The following is a 14554-nucleotide window of genomic DNA, read 5'->3' on the forward strand; positions in this document are numbered from 1 at the left end:
TGAAGTAAATTTGATTTTTTGTTTAAGAAATAACAATAATAATGAAACATTATTTTTTCTCCCATCGATTTTCCAATCCTCTATTCTCTTATTCTTCGAGTTTAAGTTAGAGAAAGCTCAGGAGAGTGAGAAAGAGAGAGAGGACTGTCTGGGAACAACGTTACGTAACCAGAAAGAGGAAGAGAAGAAGGAGGAGAGACTGAGGTCGAATTCGTTTCACCGTGGCACGGTTAAGGTCGATCGTAGAATAGAAATTTCTATAACACTTCATAGAATTTTCGTCTAATCTTTTATTTCGATACAATTAATCAATCATATTGAAATTCTGCACACCCTATTCGTGAATACAACGTAAAACATCCACTTTAAAACATCCATGTATAATCGATTCGATCGATTGAATTTATTTAATCGAGAGGAAAACACCAAAAAATGAGATAAATTATGTAATTATTTAGAAAAATGTATAAATTAAAAAAAAAAGAAAAACAAATAAAATGAAACGAGCATCAGGATTGGAATTTCGATTGGATCCGATGTTAATGCAATGGATTTTCACCGTAACGAATGAAAATGAATTGTTTGGAAAATGAAGTATAAAAACAGGATATAGGAAAAGTTTCGTTGAGAAAGATTTTTGTAGTTTCTTTTGTTGGAATTAAACGAAAGGAATATCCTGGCGGGAGAGTGTATCATTGATTTAGCTTCCATAAAACGATAAATTTTTGTCCCTTTTCGGTGTTCACCATCGTACCAACTATAAGTCTTATTGATTTCACCTACGGGCTTTTATAACAAATACATATAACACATCCAATATCCACAGATTTCTCCTTCTTATCGTCTTATATAATAATACCTTAGTGTCGTCCACGTATTTTATTATCAACGACGCGAATAAATCGTTTCATTCGTTCGTTCGAGTGACTAAACTTTTTTTTTTTATATAAATTTAATTAATCGAACAAACAAACAAACAAACAAACGAACAAACGAACATCCATGTATAATTGATTTGATCGATTGAATTTATTTAATCGAGAGGAAAAGAAAAAAAATGAGATAAATTATCTAATAATTTAGAAAAATGTATAAATTAAAAAAAAGAAAAACAAAGAAAACGAAACGAGCATCAGGGTTAGAATTTCGAACAAACGAACAAACGAACAAACGAACATCCATGTACAATTGATTTGATCGATTGAATTTATTTAATCGAGAGGAAAACACAAAAAAATGAGATAAATTATCTAATTATTTAGAAAAATGTATAAATTAAAAAAAAAAGGAAAACAAATAAAATGAAACGAGCATCAGGGTTGGAATTTCGAACAAACGAACAAACAAACATCCATGTACAATTGATTTGATCGATTGAATTTATTTAATCGAGAGGAAAACAAAAAAATGAGATAAATTATCTAATTATTTAGAAAAATGTATAAATTAAAAAAAAAGGAAAACAAATAAAACGAAACGAGCATCAGGATTGGAATTTTGAACAAACGAACAAACAAACAAACATCCATGTATAATTGATTTGATCGATTGAATTTATTTAATCGAGAGGAAAACACAAAAAAATGAGATAAATTATCTAATTATTTAGAAAAATGTATAAATTAAAAAAAAAAGGAAAACAAATAAAACGAAACGAGCATCAGGGTTAGAATTTCGAACAAACGAACAAACGAACAAACGAACAAACGAACAAATATTTTTCTATTCTTCGTCTACTAACTTTTTTGGTCTCTTTTTCAATTCTTTTCTTTTTATTTGTATTCTCGGGGTTTTATAGCGTTAATTGAATTAAGGGTAAAACGAAATAATTCAGCTCAACACTTATCTCAGCAGGTCGACTTTGTTCTGACCATGACCGACGTCAAGGCAAGAAACTTCGAGCAAGGGGAATTAGGATTGAAGAGGAACAGAGAGAGAGAGAGAGAGAGGGAAAGAAAAAAAAAGAGAGAAAAGAAAGGTTTTTCGTAATCTATGAAACAGCACAAGGTCGAATATCTCTGTTTTATTTTCTCCTAGCCAAACAATTTTGATGAAAATTTACGAATAGGGGGAGATGATATTCGTTGACCTTGAGAAAACTTGAAGACTGTGATCGATAAACGAATTGATTTGAAATACAAAAAAGAAGAAGAAGAAGAAGATGCAAACAACAAACAAGATCGATTTCGTTTCAATTTCATCATTGAAATTCGCATAATTCGAATGGAAATTATTCCGTGACGTGTTTTAAAACGCGTAAGAAATCACGATGTGTATGTATATAAAACTTGAAAACAATTATTTTCGAAGATAAGAAACTGTGAGTCATAAATAAGCACGTTTATTATTTCGTCGACTGATAAGGAAAAATCAGATAGACAATTTCAAGCGTTTGGTTCTTTCCCTTTAAGAAAGAAACAAAGAAACAAAGAAAGCAAGAAAATATGATATTATCGGAACAAAATGATAAATATTTGTACGTCATGGAATTTTGAAGATAAAATAAAAATAGAAATTAAATGAAATGAAAAAAACAAACAGAGAGAGAGAGAGAAACAAAGAAAGAACAAAAGTAATAAATGAAAAGCTTATCTTACGTATATCTATTAACCGGATATCGATAATAATCAACATAAGAGTCAATGTTTCAATTTTTATCGTTATCTTTCTATACCCGGTGTTGAGTTTTCCTAAGGAGGACTTTGACACTCGTTCTATAGTCGATTAAAAAAAAAAAAAAAAACGAGAAGGAATGAGAAATAAAATAATCGATATTCCTATTAGACATACAACACAACACAACACACACATACACACACACAAAACATTCTCTTTTCAATCATCGAACTCGATTAAAAGTTAACGTTCATGAAAACCAGTCGATAATAAATTCGTGATGTATGATGTAACGTAGCAAAATACAGGAAGGAGGAGGATGTTTGAAAATTTGATAAACTTTCACTAATATTTCTTCTACCGTGCCACCAGACACATCAATGAAAAAATATCTAGTCAAAGAGGAACTGAATCATAAATCATACGGTTAAAGGAAGAAACAAAACATGATTCACATTCAAATCTTCAAATTAACCGTTTGCACTCGAGCGGCGCCGATACGGCGCCCGGTAGCCTATTTCAAGCGTTAACTCAACCAAAACTAATTTACAGAGTGTATTATTTATCAAAGTTTATTTTTTTTGACAAATAAATGAATAAACTGATGATATTTGATTATTTCTATACGATTGTTTGTTTATAAATATTTTTAAAGTACCTGTAAAATGTCTACTTAATTTGATTAAGTAACTTAAGTTAAGTTTGGTTGGTGGATAATAAATTCACGATGTATTACATACTCTCTCATTCTCTTTCTAAAATATTCTTTTACATGTATGCAGCTAAGAACACATACATACACATACACATATAAAAGAAAGAACAATGTGTTAAATACATAAAAAGAGACCAAAAATAATTCGGACGATCAATAATTTCAAAGGGGTTAGTTTCGTGTGTGTGCCTTGTCTTTCCACGTTCAAATATCTCAACGTCGATGATAACGACTATTCAAAAACAAAATCTCTTATCCAAATTGGCCTCTTTCATGTTGCCTCTTAATTAGATTAGATAATGAGCGTGCTCCAAATTTCTTTCTCGAGAGCTTTTTTATTCTTCTCACTCTAACTCTAACTCTAACTCTAATTCTATCTCTCTCTCTCTCTCTTTCTACTCTTATTAAAGGAGAACGTTGCGCATAGACTCTATCGATGATGCTGAGTCGCTGAGTTTAACGCCAACGCCTTTAACTGTGCCAATAAAGAGAAAGACTCGCATAAACGCGACATTGGCAACAGAATAATGATCGGTCAGAAGTCTCAAACGAGTCTACGTGTTTCTCTCTCTCTCTCTCTTCTGACATCCATTCTGATAATGAACACTTTGAAACGTCCTCGTCTCAACCCCTTCTATCTATCATCGTCACCCCCCTCCTCCTCCTCCTCCTCACTCTCTTCCCCCCCTCCTTTTCGTACTCACTTCACTTCGATCCTCTTAAACTCTAATCTTTCGTTGCAAAAGATCAGAAAGAGAAAGAGAATACAACCAACGACAAAGTCAAAATTATGCGAGTGTGATGCATGCTATTATATCCCATCAAGGACACAACTATACTAACGTTTGCAGCATACTTCGTGGACCGTTTAACCAAGTGATTTGCTGCAGGTGCAGCTTTACGATATGCAACTGCGAAGATGCAACTAATATTATTTGTTGATTTGGTGGTGGTGGTATTATGTCGAACGTTTTAACAAGCATGTGCGTCATAGTCATCCTCTATATGACGATTTTGCCAACATAACAAATTCTATTTTGTTAGGAATGGAAATAAGTTAAGAACGTTGATAGTTAATAGGTCTTGGGACACGATTTAAAAGCAGTTTATTTCGTCTAAATGTTTGTTCAAGTAAGTGGAAAATCAATTGATCAAAGTTATTGTTTTTTTTTTTTGAATTATTTAAATATGGGATATGGGAATGAGTTTATTTAAAAATATCGTTTCGGTTCAACACCACCTTCATCAATGAAGAGTGTTGGTTGGGTTATTATTATTGTTATTATTATTATTTTATTTCGTAAAATGTCAAACAGATTATACGAATTTATAATTCTTGACTCGCGATCTTTGTTCCGGGATTATATTCAAAATTAACATTGTGCGAATGCTAAAATTCATTTTATTCAATTATTAAGCTGTAACGCGAGCTATGTTTAACGTAAAAGTAGTAGGAGGAGGAGATTGAAAAACCAATAAAATACGTCATCACGCGTTGCGTTGTGTATTGGTGTGATTAAAAAAAAAAAAGAAAAACAAGAAAGAGACAAGGAAAACACGAGAGAAACATGAAAATCAAACAAAAAACGGAGACGCAAAATAAACGGGGGGGGGGGGAAAAAAGTCGAATAGGTTTGGTGATATTATTTTTAGTCAAATGGTGGAAGAAAATTCGCGAATATCGGATTCGAAAGTTCCCTCCTCCTCCTCCTCCTCCTCCTCCTTCCTCTTCTACGCCATTTAACAACGTTTGCCTGTGTTCTAACTTTAAATTAGAGAGTTTAGAATTTGGTCGAGAAAGAGGATTATTTCGTTCGTTAGGCTTTCTCGCGTGTTTCTTCGATTAATCGCGATCGGTATGCAAGCAACTTTTCTGTTTTCCTTTATTCGCGTCCATGTTAATTGCACCAGCAAGAATCAATCCATTATCGCGACTAAGCGTTTTGCAAATGATCGTTAATTACACAACAGTGTTGCGCGTAATTAGGCACGCCTACTTAAAAAGAACATTTGTCGGTGACACGAGGAAACGGTATGAAAATATTTACTCGTTTGCATGAATGTTTAGAGGAGGGGGGGGGGTAGAGAGGGAAGAAAAAGAAAGAAAATATGCTAATAAAAATGATTAAAGAAGCAGCTTGCTGACGCGTTAAATTCCAAGGTATAAAATGACGCGTTGAACAAAAAAGAAAAGAGAGAGAGAGAGAGGTAAAATAAAGTATCAGCATGGCGGTGGTCGTGCGAGTTCGATGGAACCTAATTTAAAAATGGCGAACATGTGGGAGTGGAACGTTCCAATGCAAGACCCTTGAATTCTTGAGAGATCCTAAACGCCGAGCGTTCCATTTCGTCTTCTTTATCGAATAGTACAACGCACTCGGGCACAACCTTTTTTTTCCTTATTTTCTTGTACACTCTTATATGATTGAATAGAAAATCTTATTCGTGTAAATATATTAAAAGAGTAGCTTCGAGTTATTTAATTATTAAACATTTCGTTTCGGAATATTTGCGTGATAATAAATATTTGTTAAAAAAAATGATATAAAAGAGAAAGAGAGAGAGATGGAAAACAGTGAACATAAAATGGCGTAAAGTATATAAAAAGAATTTTTTTCCCATGATAATGTCGGTCGCTAATTAGATCGTAAGAAACGTGTGCAGGCATCCGATTAGTCCCAGCCAGGGACTTTGAGAAATCCTAAACTTCTCTCTCCCTTTCCATAGTTATTTCGTTCGGCAGCAGATCTTTCACGAGGGGCTGACAGTAACGCTCGCTCGTTCCGTCTCTTTCTCTCTCTTGCTTAGCCTTTCTTCTTCTCCCTCCAATAGGAGCGAAGCGCGACGCGACGTTGCCGGATCGTTCGCGTCGGCGCGATTATGGAGTAGGTTCGACGTTGCCGGAACGGCGAGAGGAAAGAGAGAGAGAGAGAGAGAAATAGAGAGAACCGGTGGTAGCCACGAGGAGGAGCACGGTCGGTCGAACCGACCCAACAGTCAGTTTTTGCCTCTGGTACATAGTGGGCAACGCTGCTCGTGACGGAACTCACGAGCGTGTCATGTCACACGCGTGACAAGAGTGTAACGCCGCAACTGTACGGCGGGACAGAGACTGACGAAGACCCGGAAAGAGGGAAACTGGGGGAAAAAGGGTTGAACGAGAAAGAAAGGAAGGAAAGGAAGGAAGGGAGGGAGGGAAAAAGAGGGATAGGGATAGATAAGATAGAAAAGGTGAATTCGTGGTGCGTGCGGTCGTTGTGCCCTTGGCGGGGGTTCTATTATTTCCCGTGTATACGATTTTAGGCTCGAGAAAATAAATCGAATTCGTTAGACCACGCACGCACAATTATGTTACCAGCTCGACACGGCCACAGCAGTAATAGTACCGTCGCTGCCACCAATAACATCACCACCATCGCCACCACCACCACCATAACCATCATTAACCTCGCATCCAACAACAACGACGACGCCGATGAGAACGGCAAGCTGCCCGCTTTAAGACCACGCGTAGGATTTTTCGCAAACGGTTAAGATATCAGACACCTACGGTGGTGACCCTGCAAAATAATTGCCGGCTCGTTCCCAAATAATTCGCTTTTCCGCGGCCACGTCGTACATTTTGAATAGGTAGGTAGACGACGACGATAATAGACAAGAGAAAGTGTGTGAGAGAGTGAGAGAGTGGAAGAGTGGGAGAAAGAGAGAAAGAGAGAAATCAAGTAGGATTCTTCTTTTCATAGAAGGATTCGCGAACACGTGTGTTCGTTCAATACAAAAGGAAAAGAGAAAGAGAGAGAGAGAGAGAGTGAGTGTATGAGTGTATGTGTGTGCATGTGTATATTTGTGTTTGTAGGAATGCGCGTGTGACGTGAGATTAGAAACCACGAACTTCGTCTTCAAATTTAGTTCGTAGGCTGTGACGAAATAGAAGAAAGTCCCTTAGGACATGGGAGAATCTTGTAGTCGAGAATATCGTCACGTTGCAGGTCTTAGGAATGAGGAAGCGAACTTTGACAAGGGTTTCGCGGTGGTGGTTGATCTTACTGTTCGTGGTGGTGCGCGTCGAGGGTACGCAATCTCCTTCTTCTTCTTCATCGTCGTCGTCGTCGTCGTCTTCTTCGTCTTCGTCTTCGTCTTCGTCTTCAATCTCGGGAAAGAGATCTTCGACGGGGCTAGAATGTGCAGCCGGTTGCGAATGCACGTACAGCGAAGGGACGCGACTCTTCTGCGAGTCGCGCAGTTTCCTTGGTCTTGGAATACCGCGAGAAGCGGACACCGTTATTCTGAGGGATGTTCAAGCCGCCGCTATCACGGTAGCGGCATTGGAAACGTCAACCGTGCTGAGAAGTCTCATCTGGACGTCCAGTGGAATCGAAAGGATAGATCCTGGTGTATTTCGAGCGACGGAATCCCTCGAAAGACTCAACTTAGGTGATAATAGGCTGACGGAACTGCCATCGGACGTCTTCCATCCATTGAGCCGACTACAGTACCTGAATCTCACCGGTAACCGGTTGATCACCCTACCGCAGGTCCTCTTTCAGGGCCTCGACAATCTCCAGGAGATACGTCTAGCGACTAATCATTTGTCCGTACTGCCCTTCCAAGCGTTTGGTCCGGCGAAAGGGCTACTTCGTCTGGATTTGAGCCAAAATCGGTTGGTGTCTCTACCGGATCATAGCTTTAGGCCCAACAAACAATTGGAAGAACTTCGACTGTCAACGAACAGACTCACGAAGTTACCCTCGAGAGTATTTTCCGGTCTCGCATTGTTAAAAGTGCTCGAGTTGGCCGACAACGAGATCGATGTATTGCCACGTGGTCTTTTCTCCGAGCTCGCATCTCTGGAATACTTGGATTTAGGCGGCAATCCCGTCATTCGCTTGACGAATGCAGCATTTCAAGGTCTCTCAAGTCTACGATGGCTCAATCTCGAGAGGTTACCGATCTCCAAGCTACCCGAAGATCTCTGGCGACCGACGAGCAAATTGAGAACTCTTTTACTGTCTAATACTCGTTTGGAGATACTCCGAAATGAAAATTTCGCGGGATTATTGGAATTGGAGACTCTCGAATTAACGAACAGTCCTTTGCGAGAAATCTCGCGACACGTGCTAGACGATACGCCGTCCCTCAGAAGAATAGATTTGCGGGACAACGATTTAGCTTTCCTTCCAGCCAACGTTGCTCAATTACCGTATCTCGGAGAATTGCAGCTTCAAGGGAATCCATGGGCTTGCGATTGTCGTATGTTTTGGTTCGTTAAATGGGCGGAAAGCAGAACTCACTTACGTGCAGCTTTTAAAAGTGGCCTCAGGTGCGGACACGAAGTCGGCGGTACCATAGATACCTTGCAAACTCTTCGTTATCTAAATTGCACGCCACCGACTCTGGCACGAACATCTTCCACCGATCAGTATCTGTTGCTAAGTTCGGTCTTACTGGAGTGCGAGTTTAATGGCAATCCGGCGCCGTCCTTGACTTGGGTCACTCCGAAGCTCAAGGTTCTTCACTGGACCCCCGATCCGGCATTCCCCGATGCCTTTGTAGAACATCCTCATATACACGGATGGAAACTGGACGAACCGGTCGATGACGATGGGAGGATACGCATTCTGGAGAACGGCTCTTTGTATATTAGCAGACTACTCAGGCAAGACGTTGGACTATACAAATGCTTCGCCGTTAATCCTATAGCAAATGCAACGACCTACATTATGCTGGAAATGGATCCTGTGACACTTCATAATATTCAAATCTTCAGTATAGTCGTGGGCGGAGTCAGCGCAACGGCCTTCCTCCTGTTGACCCTAGTTTTGCAGTTGATTCGATACTTTTTCCTCAGGTGACTATTGGTGTTGATTTTCTTGTTATTTACGTCATCGATTGGTTTCCTAATCATTACGTAAGATCGAAAAAAACTTAACGTTCACGTGTTATATCCCTCCTATCGAAGAAAAACACATTCAATTACTTTTCCTTGAAGTGATTGATATCGCTTTTGCAAAGTAGTTCGGTAGAAGGTCACGAGCAATCGATAAGAAATTTACTTAAAGAATCGCTTCTATGGCTAATTTTGATCCCGATTAAAATTCTCCTAATCTTACCACGATATTTTCCAGGTGCGGTTGTATAAAATGGTGTCTTTGCTGCAGGCGCGTGGGTGCGACACCGAGAGCAAAACAAATTTATCAGATGTTGGATAACATTGAGCAGTACAAGAGTCAACAACTCGAGAGGTTGCGCGAAAATTATACTCAACAAGTGCACAGAATCAAGGACAATTGTGTTCAGCAAGTGGAATGGATTCGAGACAGTTACGAGGGTCAGATGAGACACATACGTGACATCAGGGACTATGGAACCAGTCATCTCACGGCACTAAGAGACCAATATTACGATCAGGTAATGATACAATAATAAATTTCATCAAAAAATTCAAATATTCTTCAATATCTTAGTCATATCAATTGAAAACAAAAAGAAAACTATGTTTACGTGCACTATCTTGAAATGAAACAAACAACGATGGGACACTCGCGTTGTTAGATTACCTTTTTTACTTCGATTACGATAAGAGAGAAATAAAATAAACGTTTTCAAAGAATTTCTTTTTCCTTGGTAACAGGTGAAGAGAGTACGAGATTACTCAACGAGTCAGCTTAATTGGGTGCGAGAAAATTACGTCTTCCAACGGAATAAGATTAGAAAATTCAGTGCTCACCAGGTACTACGGTTAAGGGAGAGCTACAAGTATCAACAACAAACGTTAAACAAAGTATTGGAAAATCTGCCAAACCTTTATTTCGACAATTGTCGAAGTGGTTCGTGTGGGAAAAGCGATTCCGTTGTTTTCGACAATAGCAAAGAGGATGGTTATGCAGGCCCGGACACGTACTTTAAAGCAAAGATCAACGACATGACGGCGGGTACCAGTTTGGAAGATATGAATAGCGAATACTACACACCTACGGAATTGTCCTCGGTCAGTCCGCACGGCATGGACACCCTGGAAGGCATTCATATTAATTATATCGAAAACAACGGGCCAAGGGCACCCCTGCAAATCATACTTCCCCCGCCTTCCCCAATCGTATTGCATTGCATAGAAGAGTACGGAAGCTCTACGTCAATTTGCAATGACTTCGACCAGAATAAACCGGTTTACAAAGGTTCCAGTGCTGAGAAGATACTTGCAGGTGAACCACGAAACGTCTCGGAGGTTCTCGGACTTCTAGCACCGTGCACCAGTTTACCAGAACTTCCACGTGAAACTAAACTTTAGCCTATCGGAAGCGAAGAAAAATCTTTGAAACAGCAACAACCAACAACAACAACACCACCAACAACAGTACTACTACTACTACTGCAAGAAACAACGCGACTTTTCATTCGACGATGGAATTGACGCGAAGAGAAGGAGGAGGAGGAGGGGGGTGCATTTTGTTCGGTGAACATTTTCTAGGTATATGGAATATAATAATAATAATAGTGAGAAAAAAAAAATGATTAAATGGAAGCTGTGCTTTCGTAAAATGGCCATTGTTCAAAGTTGTTCCGTGGCGCTTCTTGCTTAATCGCGTTTATCCTCGTCGAGAATTAAAATGGTGGAAGAACGTTGGGCTCCTACGAGACTTCAAGACAAATTATAAGAAGAACGAAATAATAAAACAGATGACGATTAACATACGACTACAAATCAATCCGAGGTGAACGAACCTTCAGTGCCAAGGAACCCGGAACACGGTTTTTTTTTCCCCTGTTTCTCTTTATATCAATTTTTGTCTCCTTTTAATTTTTCTTTTTGTTTGTTCTAATTTTTTTTTTTTAATTTTTATTCCGTGCGTTCGACGATAACGTCACAAATTCGTATAATATGTGCGCGAAACATTATGAAGGAGGTGGTGGAGGAGGTGGAGGACGTTTAAATGAAAAATATATATGGAAAGAAAAAAAAATGCGGACAGATTCCAAGAAATTGAAACAAAAATATAAAAAAAAAAAATTACGCGTCTCTTAGAAACTGTCCGCGATTATTAAGCGGGGGAGGGGGGGCTGGCTGCGTGCTTTTTCTTTTGATTGTTAATATGTATATATACATATATGTTTTTGAAAAATGAAATAGATAAAAATAGCATTCGAAAGAGAAAGAGAGGGGGTAATTGAGTGTGAGTGAGTGAGTGAGAAAAGGAAGAAAAATTGTTATAGGAATGAACCGTGTGTGTTGTTTAAAGAAAATTTGTTTATGAAAAAGAAAGACAATTAAAGAAACAAAAAATGACAATTTGGATATGATTTTTGAATGGAAGAAGTAGTGCGCGAAATGGAAAGGTGGTACGACAGAGAAAATAAGGGTAAAGGGGGGGGATTAGTTTGAATTAATCATAAAAGATAATTGTACGATGATTATGATGATGATTATGATGTCACGAAAAGTAATGTGAAAGAGATCTTTATCCTCTCAAGTATGTAATAATACATAAGTTTGAAAAAAAAACAAACACACATCTCGCGGCGCCATTTTAATCACGAGTTTGTGCGTATGCCGAAGAAGAAAAAGAAGACACAACTCAACAAAAATACAACAACAACGCGTTTTGCGAAAGACTGATTTTTAGTCGCGCTAACGGTCAACACACACATACATAATTACACCTACACATTAATAGAAAAAAAAAAAAAAATATACAGTGTGACCATAGTCGTCGATTTGGCGAATACGCGATTTAATTCGCCGTTTTTTTGATAGTTCCGCTATTGTTCCGCTTTTTTCTCCCCCCCAAAAAAAATGGACGATTTTTTATTCTTCATCGAAAAAAGGAAGAAACAAGCGTTCAGAAATATTTCTTCTTCTTCTTCTTCTTCTTCTATTTTTCATTCATTTATCTGTTTCTTTATTTCTTTGTTAACACAACAGAAACACACACTTTCTCTCTCTCTCTCTCTCTCTTTCTTTCTTTCTTTTCCGTTTCTAAAACTCTGAACGCCTGTTTGCTATTTGTATTTTCAATTATTTTAAACTACAATACTTTTAAAAAACAAATATCACCAATTGTCTCTAAAAAATGAGAGAAAAGAACAAATATTTAAAAACAAACAAACAAAAAATATATATATATATATATATATACACAAATATATATGAAAATTATTAAAAAGAAAAAAGTTTATCCAGAGGAAAGAAGAAAAAAAAAAAAAAATCATAAAAGTGTAACACACATTAACGCATGTACTTAATTCATCGTCGTATTATCACCGAAATTCGATAGCCCGTCAGAATGCATCATCGTATTTGTCATTCGATGAATTTGAATGGATAAATCATTAAAAAAAAAAAAAAAAAAAAAAAAAAAAAAAGAAAAAAAAACAAAGCAAAAGAATAAAATAATATTCGGCCTTAAATCATAGAAAAATTTGTAACACACGTTAAGAGTCAAAATGTTATAATTCATATTTAGTTTCTTTTTTTGGGGGTAGGAGGGGAGGGGGGTTTGAGTTAACTCTTTTTAAATATCCTATTTTATTTTGTTCGCGAATTATTTCTATTTTTTTTTGTTTTTTTTAATAACATAGAACAATCTAATATCTCTTCTTAAAATAATGATAAAGTTCCAACGAAAAATAATATATCAATCTCTCTCTGACTTTGTTCTTCCTTTTTTTTTTTTTATACTATCCTAATAATTCTCGTTCGCCTAATCACACCGCTTCTAAACACCATGTTTCCTATAAATGCGCACGCGCATATTAGAAATGATAGATAGAGATAGATAGATAGATAGATAGATAGAGATACGATTTTAACTTTAGCTTCTCTAGTCTTCCTTGTGTATTTTTATTTAAACGAATTTATTCGAGAAAAAAAAAAAATAAAAAAAATAAAAAAAATGGTAATAGACAGCGGTGGTGGTGGAGAGGAATTTTCGTGGCGATCGAAATTTTAAAGTGAAATTAAGAAAAAAGAATAAAAAAAAGGGGATGGAAGAAGAACAAAAATTATATATAAATATATAAATATATGTTAAAAAAAATTGAATAAATAAATAAATAAATAAATAAATGATTAATTAATTAAATAATAGTAATAATAATAATAATGATAATATTAAATATTTAAATAACAACAAAATAAATATGTTGTGTAAATGAATATAATTAAAAGATTCTGTGATTTAAAGAAAAGCAAGTAAACGAAGAAGAAGAAGAAGATGAAGAAAGAATAAAAAATAAAAAAATGAAATCGTTCTACGAGATCAACGAACGGATTTTTAAGCAGCTGTGATTAGTCAATATATATATATATATAAAGCTCGTGCCTTTTGCACGAATAAATAAAAATACAAGTATACATACCGATGATATCGCTTATACACGAAAGCGCATCGAAAATTATTAATATTTCCTCTCTTCGCTACGTATTTTATGAAGGGGATCGATTTAAGATCGAACAAGGGGTGGTTTAGTACCAGAAAAGAAAGAAAAAAAAAAAAAAAATAGGAAGATGAGGATGAAGGAGGATGAGGAGGAGGGAGGTGAAGGGAGGTGATGGTAAAAGGAAGCAACGATTACACTTTCGTTACATTTTTTATCGAATAAAATGAAACTTTAAAAATTAAAGTTAAAAGTTAATGTTAAATTCTGTAGGAAGCAACGATATTACAGTTTCGTTACATTTTTTCTTTTAATCGGATAAAATGAAACTTAAGTGTTAAATTCTGTTGAAGTTATGTTTAAATTCACTAATAGAATTTCTCTCTCCCTCTCCCTCTCTCTCTCTTTCTAACGAAAGTGCATAAAAATACATGCAGCATACATGCATTCATACATTCATACATTCATACATTCATACTATACTGTGTAGATAATAAAATACAACGAGAACGATGAAGAAGTTTCTCGATGATGATGATTCATTTAGTTAAGTTACGTTTGTTTCTTTTCAAGAAAAAGAGAGAGAGAGAGAGAGAAGAAAAAAATATAAAACACTGATTTTTCTAAAGCACGAAACACAAGCACACAAGAATATATAAAGAGTACTATTCACGCTTATCTATCTCTATCTCTATCTCTATTTTTATCTTTATCTTTGTATCTACATTAATCTTTATTTCTCTCTCTCTCTCTCTCTCTCTCTCTCTCTTGCTTTACTTCAATAACCTACATAAAAAGAATACAATAATTGAACCTTCTTAAGAATTGAATTGTTTGAAAACGTTTTTT

At 36.5% G+C, this 14554-nt stretch overlaps 2 protein-coding genes across 2 annotated transcripts in view; one reads left to right on the forward strand and one right to left on the reverse strand.

The window, feature by feature from the left end:
- Nucleotides 1-14554, reverse strand: part of LOC122513512 (putative oxidoreductase GLYR1 homolog) — a 38176-nt gene that overhangs the window by 15303 nt on the left and 8319 nt on the right. The gene's annotated exons all lie outside the window — the stretch shown is intronic.
- On the forward strand, nt 6114-11019 carry LOC122513511 (leucine-rich repeat neuronal protein 1). The gene is made up of 4 exons (XM_043629910.1): nt 6114-6961; nt 7321-9179; nt 9457-9739; nt 9963-11019. Exons 2-4 carry the CDS (start codon nt 7330-7332, stop codon nt 10617-10619), a joined length of 2790 nt encoding a protein of 929 aa, XP_043485845.1. The 5' UTR covers nt 6114-6961; nt 7321-7329; the 3' UTR covers nt 10620-11019.

Source organism: Polistes fuscatus, unplaced genomic scaffold (genome assembly GCF_010416935.1).
Source record: "Polistes fuscatus isolate 324 unplaced genomic scaffold, CU_Pfus_HIC Scaffold12, whole genome shotgun sequence".
In the NCBI taxonomy this organism is placed as follows: Eukaryota; Metazoa; Arthropoda; class Insecta; order Hymenoptera; family Vespidae; genus Polistes; species Polistes fuscatus.